The 18,357-nt window shown below is 47.0% G+C and overlaps 1 protein-coding gene across 2 annotated transcripts in view; it reads right to left on the bottom strand.

Annotated features, from left to right (window-relative positions):
* The window catches only part of TOP1 (DNA topoisomerase I), a 39,871-nt gene that overhangs the window by 7,701 nt on the left and 13,813 nt on the right, over positions 1-18,357 (bottom strand). For both annotated transcript variants that reach the window (XM_061376783.1, XM_061376784.1), the window contains exons 3-12: positions 18,290-18,348; positions 15,597-15,692; positions 14,486-14,561; positions 13,399-13,496; positions 9,245-9,360; positions 5,084-5,205; positions 4,308-4,430; positions 2,749-2,936; positions 1,978-2,122; positions 823-966 (exon numbers count right to left, since the gene is read on the bottom strand). In XM_061376783.1, coding sequence (XP_061232767.1) covers positions 823-966; positions 1,978-2,122; positions 2,749-2,936; positions 4,308-4,430; positions 5,084-5,205; positions 9,245-9,360; positions 13,399-13,496; positions 14,486-14,561; positions 15,597-15,692; positions 18,290-18,348 — 1,167 coding nt within the window. The remainder of the gene's footprint in view (positions 1-822; positions 967-1,977; positions 2,123-2,748; positions 2,937-4,307; positions 4,431-5,083; positions 5,206-9,244; positions 9,361-13,398; positions 13,497-14,485; positions 14,562-15,596; positions 15,693-18,289; positions 18,349-18,357) is intronic.

Genomic DNA, 18,357 nt, shown 5'->3' with positions numbered 1-18,357 from the left:
CTGCTCATGAGGTAACTCAAGCTGTGGGACAGCTCTTTCAATTTCTGAAGCAAATCCATTTCAAAGCACTTGGTGTGTTAAAATCCAAACTCACTTCCATGTGAACTGAACCTGATGCAAAATCGCACAGTTCAGGCGTTCATCTTCTTGATCCTACCTCTGCACTGCATGCTAAATATATACACTTTAACTAGCACACAGAGCACTTGGGGTTAGATACATCACCTAAAGGCTACATTTGGCTGCATTAACATAGTTTAACAGCAGTGGACAAACCAATTTCTCATTTATTTTTTTAGGAAAAACCTTCAGTGTTCCTATGAAACCACAATTATTCAAATCCAATCCCCTGGTTTCCACCAATTTAAACCAAAACCGGTTAACTCAGGTGGTCACGACACCACCAGGGCAACAGCCCTCTGGGAACCAGCTTTAAGCAGCTGTAAAGCATCAAGACAACTGCATTATTATGAAACCTCACAAGTGTGACCTCAAACTGAAGAGGTGACAAAGCAGCAGAAATTCCCAGCCGGAAAGCTGAAACAGCTGGAGACAAAAGGTCCACACAAACCTCCCAGTAATCCAACCGGGCAGCTCTGGAACCAGGCTGTGAATTCTGCCTGAACTAAAACAATGCTGCCAGAAATAACCATGCTCAGTACAATAGTTCAGTGCTCTGGATTCCAGGTAATGGGAAGGAAAAGGAGACGGGAGCCTGCCCACCAGGAAGTCTCAGGATACCTCAGTAACGGGCTCAATTGTGCCTTAGGAGCTGCCCGGCAGCGCTCCAGCAAGGCGGGAAGGGAAGAGGAGTGTGCTCACTTTGTCGATGAAGTAGAGGGCCACGGCCCGCTGCCGCACTTTCATCTCTTTGGATTTCCAGTCTTCTCGATACTGGTTTCGGATTTTATCTACACACTTCTTCAACCTCCGAGCTGTCTCGTACTTCTGCCAGTCCTTCTCACCCTGCACAACACATCGGAACACCATGTTAGTCAGCAGGAAAAGGCCCAATTCTGATCTGCAGCTCAAGGCTCTGCAAGTCTGCGTGGGGCAAACGGGCTCAGAGGACAAAGCACAGCTCAGCTTCACTCTGCTGCAACGCAGCTGTGGGGAACGCTGATTTCCATGATATTAAACGCTTCCATGGAAGCCACTATAAAGACACAAAAGATATTATGTCTTTCCTGCTTCTCAGCATATAAATGGTTTCCTCTGCTTTATTCAGATGACACTTATGCTCTTTCAGCTGTGTAATTAACATCCATAAAACGTAAAAGCAACTTCAACAGTTCATCATCATTGCTATATATTCAGGCCATGGCAAAAAGAGGTCATGAACTCCCAGGGAACAGAGATTTTCCTTATATTTGCAGGAGAAACCCCCTGATTCCATCCAGGAAAAATTCTCTTCTAAAAAGACTTAATGAGAGGAATTTCAATCTCACCCCTGATACTGAAGCCTCATCATCTTCCAGCAGATTTTCACTGCTTGTAAGGAATCGATCCGTTGACTGGTTACCTGCTCCCACAGCAGGCTTAGGTTTCCTTCAGTCCTTACAGCCTTCTCAGCCAGCAGCCTGGCCACATCTTTCATTTTACAAGTGACAAATGACCAGCCCATAGTTAGAACTTCATCACCTGATCAGGCAGAGGCAGTCAGGGCCCGAAGCAGGTGAAATATCCACCAGAGCAAGTCTGTCCTTGGGTAAACTGCTTCCTTTTACGTTTACACAGGGCAGAGATTTCTACAGGGAGTGACACAATGCTGCCTTTCAGCTGCCATCCTCCAGATTCCATCTGCTCTCCTGTGCAGGAACTGTTTTCCTTCTTTTCAGAAGCACAGAAACTTTCTATGTTTTTTAATCAGAGGAGGATGAAACAAGCCAGCTTTACTTCCTGTCCCTGTCCCAGCCAACAGCTATATTTGCTTCTTGGAGACGTGACCTGTAACACTGAACTTAAGTAGATCCTTACCTTGATTCTCGAGCTAGGGTTCAACATGATGTACTTGATAGAGCCTTGGATGTTCTCAGTCCATGACACCAGCCAGGTAACCTTGTTGTCATGCCGGACCTCCTTCCATTTGTGTCCTGGTGGAGGGGGAGGGATCTTGGAATCCCTGCAAAACAGCAAATAACTGTTTAAAGAAACTTCCACAGCATCAGAATGAAGAAAGTAACAAAGACCATCACACAAAGAAAGCACAGGGGAAGAAGCCTGAGGCAACTTCACTCTTTGTTCCGCAAGCACGAAATCAATGCATCAAAGTGAACAGTCAAATCTCAGGTATGTAACTGCTATCAGTGTGTGCCTGATGTGTGTAACATAGGTGGGAGCACACCCTGCAGGGACCAGCTTTGGTCTGTGCACACTGCAAGAGTGTGGACACTTATCAGGACAAGACTGAAGAAAAGCCCAGTAAAACTCAGCCTTCAGCATCAAGGGAGACAAAGTATGGCAACCTACCTAGGCAAAAACTCCTTTCTGGAAATACCAGCAGGAAAGGCTGGGTAAGCAGACTAAGCTGTAGGCGTCAGGAAGAAAATACATTGACAGAGTTCTGTGTAAAACCCCTGATAGCCTTGTTCAGTCTTTGCTTGTGTGACTCAGGTTTTTATCCATGTAAGAGTTAAGATAAGCAGCATGTGTGCTGTACATGCTTGAATATTAACCCATGCAGGGGTTTAAAACAGAAGCTATCCTATCTAGAAAGCAAAGGCAAGGTGAGAAGCACCCAGTGCTCACTTGCTGCAGTTAATGATGATGTCTTCTGGCATGATGCGTCTCTTCAACATGCCCATTTTGGGATGGTTCCCACGACCTCGGAAGAGACCTGGGGGTTCAATCTTGAAGTTGGCAATCCTCTCCTTGTGGTTGTCCATCACACAGTAACCATATTCCTTCAGTAGCCGCTCATTCTCCTCTTTGATTTTCTGGAAGAAGCAAAAACCAAAGATGACCTGGTATATCCAGCACCACACTCATCTCTACATGCCAATACTAACACTGAAGACCCAACTCAAAAGCAGATCCTCATCGTGCCAAGTGCTGCATCAACACGCAGAGCAGATTGCCCAGAAAAGCATTCATAAAATACAAGCAGCACAAACAAACTGGGAAAAGGGAAAGAATGTGGAAAAACTCTCTTAACAGTTGTATTTGAGAGAAACAGATCAGTGCTGGCACAGACAGCTACAATTTTGCCCCAGTAGAGGCAAGTACCTATGTATCACAGCTACAAGGGCAGCCCCAGCACAGTACTGCTGCTTTATAGTCTCTATTCAGCATTTGACAGCCACTGGACTTTACATCTTGTTGTTTATGTGTAAAACCTCGGACTTGAGTGTCTGAACTCAGCATTGGAACGCAGGCAGATGAATGTCTCCAGTCTGCCGCATGCCCAGCCCGTGTCAGCAACTGGGCTTGTAAGCAGAACACAGGCTCCCAAGTAAAAATGTGCTGAGATTTCAGTGCATACCTCTGTGCTTGAACTCTGATTATACAGAAACAGAGACACTGCAGCTCAAATAAAACATCTGACCCACAGACAGCACTGGGGCGCCAGCTAAGAATCTGAGATAGAAAACCACTGCTGCTTCCTCACAGCAGCTACCACAGACAGCAACTGAGAAGGGCTCACCCCGTGTTTATCCAATGCAAGCAGCAGTTAAGACATGGGGTGTCTATTTTGGTGGGACTCCTCTGACCCCAAAGGCCATAATTCCAAGCTACCAGGCCCCTTGTTCTGAAGGACTGATGACTGAAGCATTGCAAAAGAGAATTGGGGCAAGTTTCCAACTTCCATTGCAGGAATCTCAGTCATTTCATTCTCTCCCCACAAGCCACTGTAGCTCTCTGACTGAAAAATAGAGTTTATTCTTACTCAGAAAACTGCACTACCTGGTCTTTAAGATTCGTTCTCTCATTTTAATCACTAATATCATTGCTGCATCCCCTCCACCATCCAAATTCTGTCCTCCAGACCCAAGAAGCTTCTAAAATTATGATCTGTCCTTAACTGAGTGTCTGCTGTTCACTGCAGGCCAAGGACTAAGGCTCCTGTGGAGGCAGCACCTCTCATTCTCCTGATCAGGAGCCTTAGCCCTAGCAGTACCATTTTAAGTCAGGATGAAGACTCAGCTGTACTTTGCCATACCTGAGCTGCACAGTAATGACTCCGACAGTTAACATGAAAGCAGGTGAACACTGACCTACAGACAGCAAGGCAGGCAGAGGAATGATTACATAAAGACGTTTACAAGCCAGCTAAGAAGCAAGATGTCTCCTAGAATTCCCTCCGATACCTGTTTCTCCTCCTTGGACATCTGTTTCCTAGCTTCCGACTGAGCTTTGAAATACTGGCTCATGTGGGTGAAGTCACACTTGCTGAGGCTGGTGATAGTGCTCTTCTCTTCAGGGGTCATTTCCTTGCAGAAAGAAAGGAGCACGTTCAGTTTTCAGACACACTAAGTTTTTACGCATGGTAGAGCTTACCCTACAGACAGGTTCTCAGAATAAACCCCCAAATTCCTGCACATGCTCCCTCTAGCTGAGGTCAAAGCAAGAAGCACAAGAACCCGAGCATGTGGAGTGCTGGTAGCCCAGCAGTCTGATCTCTGCACGTGCTGGGCAATGCCACACCACCTCCCAGAGTGCTCTCACTGAATAGTGGCTGGGACCATTGAGGCACAGGGAGACAAATCCAGTAATCCATCTAGGCAAACTGCATCACCTGATGCCAGGGTTTGATCTCACATCTGATGACTGAGGTGAAGTACTGAGATTTAGGTCTTTGGAAGGGGTTTCCTTCGAATGTAAAGCTGGCTCTTCAACAAGGTAAGTAACACAAGAGTTATACCCCATCACGTAATACAGAACAAGCAAACTGGGTTGGGAGAAGTGTGACTTGGTTGGTTTATAAAGTTTTTATGACACTGTCCTTGTGGTGAAGCTCCAGATGAACTGAAAACTCACAGCTACAGTGAACCGTCCCATATATGGAGCAGCTGTCCCTTTCCCCTGCCCGGTGCCAAGGGGACACTGCCCATGCAGAGCCACTGCACCAGGACTATGTGCATACCTTCCTCCAGTCTTTGAAGAAGTTTTTCCTGAAGATTTCCTTTGTAGTGTACTCGTGATCAAGCATTTTTGCAAAGAATGTGGCAACTTCTTCTGCTTTGGTACTCAGCTTCATGACTTTACCTACGAAGAAAGAAAAGATTCCCATTTTTAAAGCAAATGCAAACCAGGAACTGAAGCCAGCAAGAGGCCACAATAACTACTTTAAAGGACACTGTATTTTTACCACAGGGAGGTTTTGCTTAAAAAAGTTGCATAATAGAGCAAATGGGATGGCCAAAGGAAACAGAGGAGCACAATCGCTTGACTTTCATCATAAACATTTGGAGAAAGGTTTCCTTCTGGAATCCAAACATCACAAAAAAGCAACAGCAATCTGCAGTGAGACCGGGCTGAGAGACGCAGGGCAGGAAAGGGAAAAGGCCTCCTGCAGGAAAGCCCATGTGGGACACCCCAATGGTGTGGATCTGCTGTTTGAAGTGAAAGAGGCACAGGTTCTATCACATTTCACATTCCAGTACTCAGACCTAAAGGAAATACAGTCTCTGTGTTCCTCTTTACCCACAGAGGGGCTCCGCTCTGTAACACCCCTTCTAGCCTTCAGCTGTTTCTAGCCAGGAAGAGCCCTTCCTATGGATATACCGCAAATAGCTGGAAAGCGATGCCAAATATTTAACCATCCCTCACTGCAGGGCAATGGTTCCCTCTGCTGCTGGAATGCCTTCCTGTGCCTCCAGACCAGGCCCAGCAGCCTCTGTCACTCTAAAGACAGAGGGAGCTTTCAGTGAATGGAGAGCTCACATTTCAGCTTATCTGCAAGAGTGCAGTGCACAGTGGAAATGCTGGGAGGGAAGATCGCAGAACACAAGGAAAAGAGACTGCTGTGACATAGAAGCCATGGATCCCTATCAAGCACCTTTTTGGTCCAGACCACATTCCTGCTGATACCGGAGGTGGCAGTGATCCCTGGGAAGGACTCTGCATGCAGCTCACATCTCCAGCTAGCTGCAAGGAGTGTCTGAAGTGCCACTGTGCAGGCAGGCAGCACCTGGGGACTTTGTAACGCTCACTGCACTGCACAAAGGGGAACACAGGAACAGCACTGCTGGCTCTGTGCTCTTGGGAAACAATACCCCACTTCTGATTTACTACGTGTTTGAAAGGTTGCATCATCTCCCAGATGAAAGCATGGGAGTCAGCCAGAAAGCCTTAAGATCTGCAAGCCCTCATAAAACAGGACTTAGCAAAGGGTCCTCCCAACAATCTGAGAGCATTCCACATTAAAGCTACAGTAACTCTGCCAATTTTTAAGCTGCAACCTAAAATACAGCATTTATTTGCTGGTAACAGGAAATGGGGGAAGGGAAACACTTTTCCAGGCTGTGAGTCCAGCTCAAGAGAGGCCATCAAGTCAGTAACACGTTATGGGGTTAAACTGACCGGTATTGTACCCAAGTAGCTGAAGGCTCAGTCCCCTTTTTCTAATCACTTGAGAATCTCTTGCATTAGATTCAATTTCCTCCTTTTTACAAAGCTTTGAAAAGGCTCTTGGTGACTGGGGGTGTAAAAAAATGAGTTTTATTTCAGTCGTGAATATCAGTAACCTGCCTCACCAACTGAAAATCAGAGAGCAACCAGGGACGTCAGGAGCAGGAGAGACACCACATGGGCCAGGACTGAAATGCAGCACCACCATCTACACTCTCCCCTTGCCCCAGGTACAGATAAACAGGCAAGTTCAAGCCACTTGCAGAGTATGAGCAGTGCTTGTTAACCCACCATGACTCAATCATCAAACCCTAAGAGACAGCTTTGGCTGCTTCTTCACTGCCTCTGCTGTTGCACCAGCAGCAGCTGCACTGGTCGTTGTTAAGAGTCATGGAATCCCAGCCTGGTCTGTGTTGGAAGGGACCTCAAAGTTCGTTCAGCTCCAACCCCTGCCACAGGCAGGGACCCATTCCCCTAGAGCAGCTTGCTCCAAGCCCCTGTGTCCAACCTGGCCTTGAGCACTGCCAGGGATGGGGCAGCCACAGCTTCTCTGGGCACCCTGTGCCAGCGCCTCAGCACCCTCACAGGGAAGAGCTTCTGCCTAAGAGCTCAGCTCAGTCTCCCCTCGGGCAGGTTCAAGCCATTCCCCTTGGCCTGTCCCTACAGGCCCTTGTCCCCAGCCCCTCTCCAGGTTTCCTGCAGCCCCTTTAGGCACTGGAGCTGCTCTAAGGTCTCCCCTTCAGGAGCCTTCTCTTCTCCAGGCTGCCCCAGCCCAGCTCTCTCAGCCTGGCTCCAGAGCAGAGCTGCTCCAGCCCTCGCAGCATCTCCGTGGCCTCCTCTGGCCTCGCTCCAACAGCTCCACGTCCCTCCTGTGCTGCTGCCCCAGAGCTGGATCAGAGATGCAGAGGGGTCTCCCAAGAGAGCAGCAGAATCCCCTTTCTGCAGAATCCCCTTTCTGAAGGGGTGCAGCCCAGCACACGGGGGGGTTCTGGGCTCAAGCACACACTGAAGCCGGGTCATGGGGAGCTTCTCCTCACCCAAAACCCCAAGTCCTTCTCCTCAGGCTGCTGCATCCAGTCTCCCCCAAACTGTGTTTGTGCTGGGATTGCCCCGACCTAGGGGCAGGACCTTGCACTTGGCCTTGCTGAGCTCCATGAGGTTCACACAGTTCCAGCTCTCTGGCCTACCCAGGTTCCTTTGGATCCCAACCCTTCCCCCCAGCATGTCAACCACACCGCACAGCTCAGTGTCATCAGCAAACCCAATGAGGGTGCATGGAAGCAGGGATCTCACCACAGTGCAGGCACTAGGAAAGGGACAGACCCCTCCAGTGAGAGCTGGCAGCTGCCTGGGCAGCCACAGTGTGACCTGGGCTCCACAAGTTAGCCTGGAGTAAATCCTGACACCAGACAATGCCTGGGGAGCAGAGAGCAGCTCTCAGCAGCTGGAGGGTAAACCTAGTTTCTCAAGGAAGACAGCCTTCCCCCATTCCATCCCATAATTGTTGAGCCAATTGATGAATTCCTGCCATGACAGAGACAGAAGCTGCAGAAATCCCTGCACTTCCTAGAGGCTTTGTGAAATACACAGCCAGATAGAAGAGGAGGCTCTTGCTGCTTGCACACGCAAGTGATAGCTACAGTGCAGTCTCCTCCTCTTCTCCAGATATCATACATTCTTCAATGGAGGAGGGGAAATCCAACTTTGTATCAAATTCTTATCAAACCCTAAGAAAGAAGCTGGTAGACACCCCTGCCCACTGTGCTGCTTGCTTGGAGATAGCCCATAATAGGATGCAATACATTTGCTTCACTAGATTGTTGTTGAAAATGAACACCGCCTCTTTCTCAGCACTGAAAAGCACTGTGTCATGTCACATGAAAGCAGCACGTTGCTCCGGGAAGAGTTCCAGATGTCCTCTTCACCAAAAATGAGGTTTTCATCCACTCAAATGCCTCCCACTTAATTCAAGCCTGGGTTAATGTGCTCCTTCATTTAACACGATCACAGCACTAAAAGGAAGCACACAGGTCATCACACCTGGTCTCCAGCAGGCATCACACTGTGTAATCCCTTCCACAGAAGCCTCTAACAACCACTCAGACCAGTGGGTTAGAAACCCACATCAATTAGCTCTACCACACACCATGCTCAGTGAGTGGGACCATGATTGACACCAGAGGGCTGTGTCCTTGATGCCAGGCTCATCCCATGCGTGGGATATATAAGATTCTGCTCATCTGTATCCCAATTCAATTGTCTCATACCCCCAAATGACCATGAATTTCATCACAGATGATGGAAGTTCCAATTAATAAGGTTAAACAAGCTTAAAGGTGACCAGTGATGAAGTAGCCACAATTACGTACTCTACCGGTTAGACACTGCTACTTGCAGGTGTAAGACACACTCACAGTGTTAAGTAACCTGAGAGATTTACCACCATAAGGGAGTGAGACTAAGTTCATCTCCATGTCAGCCTGGTTAGCAGAATCCAGCAGGCTGCTCCTCTGCTTCCAGACATTGTTCCTTCACTGCTGGGGGAACTTCTTCTAAGGTAAGCACTGAAGTAAAAGCACCTCCTTATCTCTCAGTCCCAGGGTGGGAAGACCACCACAATACCCTGAGAAAGTTTACTTCTCTTTCCAGCAAGTGGAAACATGGAGTAACTCACCATCATAATAAAACTTGACATTTTCAGGCAGAGGTTCATATGGTGGAGCAAATACAGGACCTTTGTGCTCTAGGAACTTCCATTTAATGCCTTCAGGGTAGCGCTCTTCTTCCCACCTTCAAAAGAGAAATAGAAACCAATACAGTTTTAAGCTCCTGGTCTTCATTTGATTACTATGTGGGTATAAGAGTATGATAATCAGCAAGCAGTCATAGCCTTGCCAGGCACAGACCAGGTACAAATGTGCAACGCACTCTCTTTGTCTTTCCCCTCTCTCCTTCCTGTAAAAGAGCACAGCCATGTTCATGCACAGGACACCTGGGTCACAGGTTATCTGATGACACCATGCTCCTCACCTCCCACTGCTGCTCTTGTCACTGAATCTCTCAGCTGAAAACGCTTAGACCTTAAGGAAGTCTATCATAAAAGAGCTGGGATCATGCCCAGTGAGAGCCAGCTGTGATATCCCAGCAGGGCCAGCATGCCTGCTCAGCAAAGGCAAGCAGTTGTAGTGTTATGCAGCTGCTTTCAGATGGGGCCAAGTCTGCCATTAAGGGCAGAGATAAAGAACCAGATGTTCATTTACAACTTAACTGAGAACAAACCTGCTTGGACAATAAAGCCTAAAACCTGCTCTGTCATGTGAAATTCATTCCAGTTCTTGGTAAGAAAAGCATACTTGAAGAAGAGCAGAGCAGCACTGGAAAACTGTAAACCTGCCTTAAAGCACCCCTGAAGATGTTGTGCACATGCTGCACTTGTGTCACACATCAGGCATCTCCACTCCTCTGCTCCAAAGGAACAATCTCCCAGGATCACCCTTGGCACCCTCTCCCCAAGCACTGGTTCCACACTCCTTTCATGATCACCAGAACATCACTGCGCCATGCTGCTGGCACAGGATTCCCTGTGGAAAACAGCTGTTCTACCTTAGCAATCAAACTTGCATTCAGCCTCTGAATTGCCCATGCAACTCTGCTGAGCAGCCACGACAACAAAAAGAGGGTTTCAGCTTCCCTTTAGTGCCAGCCCTAAGGAGCAGCCCCATTCTGGGTACAGCAGAAGCTGGGAAAAGATGTACATGGCCTGCATGTGTCCCAGGAATAGGGGGCACTTCATCCCTGCCAGGATAACAGCAAAAAGAGCTCCTGCTACAAGACACTCAAAATGCTTCACTGGTGCCTGTACAAAACCAACTGCCTGGGACGCAGCACTTGGCTGGAGTTAGAAAGGCTCATTCCTGACCACAGCAGCAGACCTGCCTTTTCGTATGGGAAGCACAGGAACATCTTCCCCAGCAGAGCTCACAAATCCCAGCTCTCAGCACAAAAGCTGCCCGGCAGATCACAGTCCCCACCTGAGAGGAAGGCTTGAGTAAACTACGCTGATACAAGGACCTAATTTGAACTGTAGATCCCTAATATTTACATTCACATTGACTGTTTCTGAAATCCATTAGAGCTACAAACGGAAACGTTTTGTCAAACACAGGCCTGACTTCTTCCACCCAGAAGCTGCTTTCGGCAAAATGAACTGACACCGTTCTCCTCTCCTCCCAGCCAGAACACACTGATCCTCCCTGACACTGAGTGGTTTTACTCCAGTAAGAAAGAGTAAGGGGATCATTCACAGTAGCTACTACTCTTACAGGACAGGTTTGTGGCTTTGGAAGGTTTATCACTCTTGTATTCACTTGATGAGAAATCCTGTTTCTCTATTCTGTCCTTGTACAAAGGACACATGTAAAAGAAGTACTAGAAAGGTAATAAACAGAGAGCTGAAGCACACTGTGCCTTTTGGGAAGGCTATGAGGACATATGGGATCCATGGGATGGTTTCTAAGCCCAAAGCCACCAGAAAGTAAGAATCATAAAATGATTGGGTTGGAAAGGGCCTTGAGATCATCCAGTTCCAACTCCCTGCCACAGGGAGGAACACCTTCCACTAGAGCAGGTTGACACACAAAGATCATAAGCCATCCCAATCCCATTTCCACTTTCCTAAGCTTTGTACAGCAGCATTTAGACAAAAGGTTCAAGTGAGTCCCCTGAGATTGGCCAATTTTTCATCCTCCTTTGGTTTTAAACAAAGCATTTACAGCAGCACTGCCCAGGCAGCTCCTCCTCCTAAACCAATGTTCTACACATGCTTCTGTGGGAGCAAGGAGAACGCTGCCTGTCAGGAACACTGCATTACTGACATCAACACACACTGTGCTAACAGCTTCCTCAATTAGATCCCGTATCAAGCCTTTCCAAGGATGCCAGGGTGCTCAGGAAGACAGGCCTGGGGAGGGCTTTCAAGTGAAATGAAAATAGCGAAGATTCTTAAGGAAAAAAAACAAAGCAGAATATACCTCAGGGATATGTTATTCCAAGGAAATGAACTTGCTGTAACACAAGATGGGAGAAGTGCTCAGAAGGTATCCTGCTGGATCACATATTCTTCACACACCAACAGGGTGTGAAAATGACCTCTAAAAGAGCTCCACATGGTGATGAATGAGGCCAATGCCTTGGGAATGTGTAGCATCAAGTATTCACAGAAGTGAGGAGGAAAACGCTCAAGGCAAACACATGAGGTACCAGACGCCCAGCAAATGGACTCAGAGGAACACCAAATGCCCTTAAGAGAAGCAAGTGAAGTGCAGATGAAACCCTGTCCAGCAAAGACCCACTGTACAAAGCTGCAGATGGATGACAGGACATCAGCAGAAGGATGCAGGTACCTACTGCCAGGCTTTGAAGCACATGCTTTAAAAGGCAGCTCTCCTCAGCAGGAAGTGATCACAGAGCTCGACAGAGCTACCTGGGGCTGTGCTGCCAAGGCAGCTAAGGGGAAACAGGACAGCTTCCAAGTACAGCTTTGCTGCTGAAGGATACAGACTACAATACAAGAGAACTGTGAAAACAGTATTAAGTTAGACAGAACCAGCAAGGGCAGCTGAGCCAAAGCCCAAAAGACAACAGATCATTAAGGCTTATAGAGACCTTCTGTAGCTTCCACTGTGGTTTGCTAATGGCAAAGCATGAAGAATACAGTGTCAAAGGGCTGAGAACAAAGCGGAGTGCTCAGTAAAAAACCTAGGATAGTTTTGGGGAAGTGCCTGAAACCCACATTCCTAACAGAACACAAGCATGAAAAGCCCTGCAAGCGCTGATGTTCTGAAGAAGCTGTGGCAATCAGAAAAATAAGCAAAGACTATAACCACAACAGAAGAATTTTTCTTCTTAAAGGTGGATCAGTAAGAGTGATGATAAAAAGGTAAAAGAGTGACTCTGAAAGGACTGAGATTGCAAAGGCAACACAACAGCTCTATTAAAAATAAAAGAAACACTCATGCTCCTGAAAACTACAGATGCATTAAACTGAGGGAAGTGCCAACGTCCAAACACACCAGTAACAGCTCCTCAGTAGTAACAGTAGCTTACGCCACTGCAGATAGCTAAAACCAATCCAGCAGGTTTCTTACACAGAGCACTAGTGATGCAGCTCAGGCCTGGTTTCCAAAGGAACCAGAAAGCTCACATGTATATAAACAAGGTTCTAAAAACATGTAAGACTGAGTGAAAGCACAACTTCAGCTGCTCCGCTGGGCAGGACAAAGTGTGCTTTCCAGATCAAATTTGTTTGCAAAAGTCATTTCCAAACAGCCCAAGTTTAACCCGTCACTTGACCCAACCATCATTTTGACCTCAGAGGCAGGAGCAGCTCTGGGAGGCACAGAGCTGACATGCAACTAGAATAAAAAGATGGACACTCACTCATGTTGTACCCTCTATAGAACACTATCAAACACTAGTTAACACATCTGCACTTCTTTATATATTCTTGCCCATACCCCCAAGCTTACAAGTTTTCATATAGGTCTGAAGAGTGTCAGCAAGGAGCACGCTCTGGGCACAGTACTACTGGTGCTCATTACAGATAGCCTCTACATAAAGTAGATGGAGGGAGGGCAAAGAACAACCCCACTAAAAGCTTCTTTCTTGTTTCAGAGGATGAACACAGCGACTGAGATGTCCATTTAGAGCTTACCAGAAGGTAAGCAAATTATTCTGAACAAATCCTCATGAATGGAGGGAAGAGGAAGCCAGAAGTGCCAGAAGGAGAGCCCAGGTGCAGAGCAGCCTCCATCACTGATATATAATTACCATTTCCACTTCTGCTCCTCCTCTTTCTTCGGCTTCTTTCTCTTGTCCGCTTCAGGGATGTTCTTATCTTTGCTCTTGGCTTTCTTTGCTTTGCTGTCCTGCAAAACGAGGAAGAATCTGTTAGAATCAGGGACTGTACTTCCCCTCTCCCTGAATACATGCTTTAAACCTAAAAAACTGTCTCCTGGGGTGTATAAGTTCGACCACAAATAACTGAATTCCTGTGGCCTCACCATGTAAATGAGCTCTTTGATCATCCTGTCAAGCTGAACTCTGCTGATGTCCCACTTCTGGGTTAAGTCACATTCTTTTTATTTTATACCCGGGACATGCTAAGTGCACACAGTCAGTTATTCTGCCTCACCTGATAGGTGGCAAGTCTGGGCCATAGTAATGTGATTGCTTAGTTACAGAAACGCCCTCCTTGGCCTTCATCAGTGTACCCAGTCTGGCAACTGCTACAGAACTCACTTGCACCACTGTGAAGAGGCTTCTGGAAACCTGCTGGTGTAAGATCACTGTATAGACACTTTCACTGAATTGGCCTTGTGGCCAGGAGGTGCTTGCAACATGTGCCTCACAAAGGCATCTTTGCTAGATGTGGAGTGCAGTTTGTTGGTCTCAAATGATGGATAACCTCTGGGACAAGCCCCTCTCCAAAGACATTTCCAACCCAGGCTCTGTCTGAAAGCTTTAAGCATCTTTTTAGCAGCTCATCTCAGTTTCATCTACTCTGCTTCTGCACTGTGCTACATCATCTGTGCAACTACCAGATGTCATTAGTGAGGCTCCTCTACCCTCTGTGAGCTACTCAACAGGAGGACTGTGAATTGCCTGGAACGTGCTGATAACCTGGAGGCACCTTCTCCATCCATTGTTTTAAGGGCAGGAGAGGAAAAGTTTTCCTGGCTACTTATACACAACGGCTCAGGCAAGTTAACCTGTAGCACAGGTGGGGCCCCGCCACATGCAGCTTTGTCCCAGACTGGCCCCTGCCTCCTCACTCCTGAATCAGATTACCCCTGCTCTACATAGTCCAACACCAACTTGCTTTTTTTTTTGACCACAAACTCATCTTTCACATTACCTCTTCTTCCTCTTGTTTCCTTTTCTTTGCTTTTTTGATGTCTTCTGTTTTGATTTTCTTAGGTTTGTAGTCAGCACTGCAAGAACACACAGACTAGCTGATGAACATGATCAAATAAAAAGAAGTCATACACAGACTCATACATCTTCACTGATGAGGAACTGCTTCAGAAGCATGAGTAGCCACCAGTGATGGGTGGCCACCAAGGGTGTGATAAATGGGCAAAAGCTTAGTGGCATGTTCCACCCTCAACTCCTTTCCCAGTCATTGGTCCGGGATCTGCCCACAAGGCTCACTTTTCTCATCCCCCACCAGTTTAAACAATAGCAAAATTAACTACTGGCAAATTCTTAATCTTTCCATTGCAGACATGAGATGGGAGGTCACCAAAACGCAGCAGAAGGCAGCAACAATTACACAAAAGAAGAGGTGTCACACCCATCCCTCCTGGAAACAGAAATACCACCCAGGGACAGAATGCCACCATCGTTAAACCCTTCCCACCTCTTACCTCCAGACTGCTAATGGGGTCTCACTATCTAAGGAGCTGGATGCACATAGGTGGTGACAGATGAGGGGGATGGAGCTGGGCTTTTATTCCATGGGGTGGGTCATTGTACCAGCAAACACCATGTGTGCTCCTCAGCATAACCCACGACATGTTTCAGCTGTAGGTGAATCACACCAAGCAGTGCAGGCAAACCTCCCACCACTGACAGGCTGACAATGCATTTTATCCCCTTGTGCAGTCATCTCCTCACCCGACAGAGATCACTGCAGCCACTGCACCCGACAGAGATCACTGCAGCACTAATACCTCAGGTTTCACAATCTTCACTGATCTCTTTACCTACTTTCTGTGTTTTGGGGGTTTTATTTATCATTATCCTATGATTCCATTTACCAGCTCTGCAACATTTCACAGCACCATCTGCAGAAGCTGTGTTAGTAATGCTATTCCACCTTGGACACCACAAATACCATTCCTGCCCTCTCAGAAACCCTGTAACGGGATTAGGATCCTGGTCTAAGACCTCCAACCACTCCCCTCAATGTGATCTTTCTGAAACTAAAGGCAAGCACCCAAGTCACCAGCGCCCACAGCACTTACTCATCATCTTCTCGTGGTCTCTTCAGGAGTTTGGAGTCCTCTTTAGGAGATGCATAAAACCCATCATCATCTGGTTCATCTTTAATACGTGGTGGACTACAAAAGAAGCAAAGAGAGGTGGTCCTAGCTTTGTGGAAGAAGTCTCTTGAAAACCAGCAACAACTCAGTTTTAAGAAATTCCCATCTGCAACATCTTCCAGTCCTGGAAGAGCCCAAAGACCTGAGGTGTATCATTCACTGAGCATCCACAGACAACAGAAAGAGTCACTCCCTGTTTCCATATTTGCCATTTCTCAAGCAACACCAAGATCAACTCCAACTGCTCAGACTTCACTGTGGTTCTTTGAGGTTTTGAGTAAAAACAACTGCAGCTTCCAGCACTTTCAACTATCCTTAAGCCAAAACTGAAATGTATGTGTACATCATTTAGTTTCAACTCAGTAGCATTATCGAGCCTGATAAGAGAGAAGATTATCAACAAAGCAGAGATTTGAAAGCCATTCCTCTGAATCTTTTGCCAACTCAATAATGAGGCTTGTGAAACCCAGAAAAGGAAACAAAAGGTTTGGCAAGGTTCAACTGATCCATCTCTTCTCACTGGCCAAGTGTGGGAAGCTACAATCCCATCCCTCTCAACACACCACAGACATTAGGTTCTTTTTTCAGTGTCCCAAGACATCAGGAATAAGAGTCTGTAAGCAAGAGACACTATCCCTTTAAACAGACTCATTGTTTTGAGACCTCACAGACATATTTCACTCATCTTCATCAAGCGAAACATGTCTCAGAGTCCAAAATTACACTGTGAAGCACTCAGTGCTGCTTCACTCAGGTAGAAAAAGTAACAGTGGCATCTTGGGCTTTCCTAATCATATTCAAGCAGCTCCAATTGACTCAGTTTCCAAGTCAACATGCGGATTCTGCCATTGGATGAAGTGGGATTAAAAAAAAGCAGCAGCATTCTGCTTTGTAGACTGCAGTCAGCAAGAGACATTCTGGAGGCTGATTTTAGCTGGTGATGTGTCCATGAAGCAGAACAAGCAGTTTGCTCCTTCACAGCTGTAAAGCTCTGCAGTGCTGGCAGATGCAGCTCAGGGGAAGCGGCTACGTGCTGCTCTTAGAACCCATTTCTGTGGCATCGCCTCTGATTAACTCAGACACGAGTCTGCAGCACAGAGACAGTTGCAAAACACTGATGGAAAAAGAGGTATTTGTCCCATTTCATCTGGTCTCCCTTCAAGGCAGCAATCCAGAGCTACTGTTGCTGAAGCTGCTGCAGGAATTTTATCTCATCTATTTTAACACTGAAACATTTCACAGCGCTTTGTAATAGAGGGAAATAAGAGTGTGGCTAGTAAAAGAAAGGAGCTATGTGACCAAGCTGAACCCTGACTTGCCTTGTTTCCAAGACTGTAGTATTGCTCATCTGACCAAGTCTTAAGGAAGAAAATCAAAACCATCTGAGTGAGAACATCCTGTAAAAGGGCATTTCAGCAGGGAAAAAGAAGAAGATCATTACTTTGCTCTTAGGCAGCTTTTAGCCCCGAGGGAGGCACAACTGTGATGGCTCCTCCAGGCTTTCCTCAAACACACCTGACAATGCTCTTGCACTTAAAGAGGACCCAGCTATGTTGATATGACAGTACCTACTGGCCCCGGTAAGATTAGCTCACATGTGAAATGCTGCTCAGCAGCAGAGGCTACAAAGAATTATTACTAGCTGGCTCCTACAACCATGGAACACCGGGATGTCACCGCTTTGTGCTTCCAGAGCATCCCCAGCAGGGCCTGGAGAGGGCGCCTCGACCCTGCGCCGCGGACAGCCACTGACTGCGGGTTAGAATGAGCCCGACGGAGGAACTCGCGTCAAGAGAACCCTTGTCAATAGGGCACATTCAAAACATACAGAGAATAACTACAGGCATGGACCAGACTGGAGGCTTCTCCCAGCCTCTCTGCAGCCACAGAAAGTGGATATGTACAACTGGACATGACTGAAAGCACATGCAGCCACCACAGCACCGGCCTCCAGTAAGTCAGTGCACCTGATTTACTGCCTTAAAAATAACCAATGGCTGGGTTTAAAACAAGTCACAAGAGATCTTAGTGGTAAACCATTAAAAATGTACTCTTGTATTAAGTGCTCACTTCAGGTTTTTAATAGGACTACTTAGTGATGCCTGGTACCACACTGAAGTCCAGGAAGCTCTATCAGAAGCAGGAATTCAGCAGACTAGGCACCTAGGCATTTTCTGCAGGTACTTCTGATTTTACACAAGCACCCTCCTTACTCATCACTCCTCTGCAAAGGCTTAAGGCTGTACGCACTCAGAGAAGAGATTTGGATGCAGTCTGGGCTGTCTTCACAATGCCCTGTCTCCAGAAGACTGCCTGCAGGCTTCAAGTACTAATGTTGCAACAAAGGTTCTTTCTACTCCAGCTACCAGTGTTCCCACACTTCAGTGTGTCCTCAGTGGAATCCTATTTAATACTTGGACAAACCCAGCGTGTGCAGGCAGACACCAGCAGCTCCCACCTCCAGCTACTGGGTAGGCAGATTGATCACCAAGGCCATAACTGAGATGAATGCATCGTCTGGAAGGGTTGAAAATGTTCCAGTATCTATCCCGAGACCAAGCACCTAAACAAAGCCAAACTGCCACCTTTTACAGAACATAGACCTGATTTCTTACCTGGAGAAACCATTTTCCTTTTCCTTCTTTATTTTTATATCACCAGAAGATGATTTCATCTGAAAAAC

The sequence above is a fragment of the Neopsephotus bourkii genome, unplaced genomic scaffold, assembly GCF_033783945.1.
Source record: "Neopsephotus bourkii isolate Nb327-2 ecotype Australia unplaced genomic scaffold, CSIRO-AGI_Nbou_v1 NB_1737, whole genome shotgun sequence".
Taxonomy (NCBI): domain Eukaryota; kingdom Metazoa; phylum Chordata; class Aves; order Psittaciformes; family Psittacidae; genus Neopsephotus; species Neopsephotus bourkii.
Note: the sequence above shows the minus strand (reverse complement) of the source record. Positions and strands in the feature narration are given on the sequence as shown.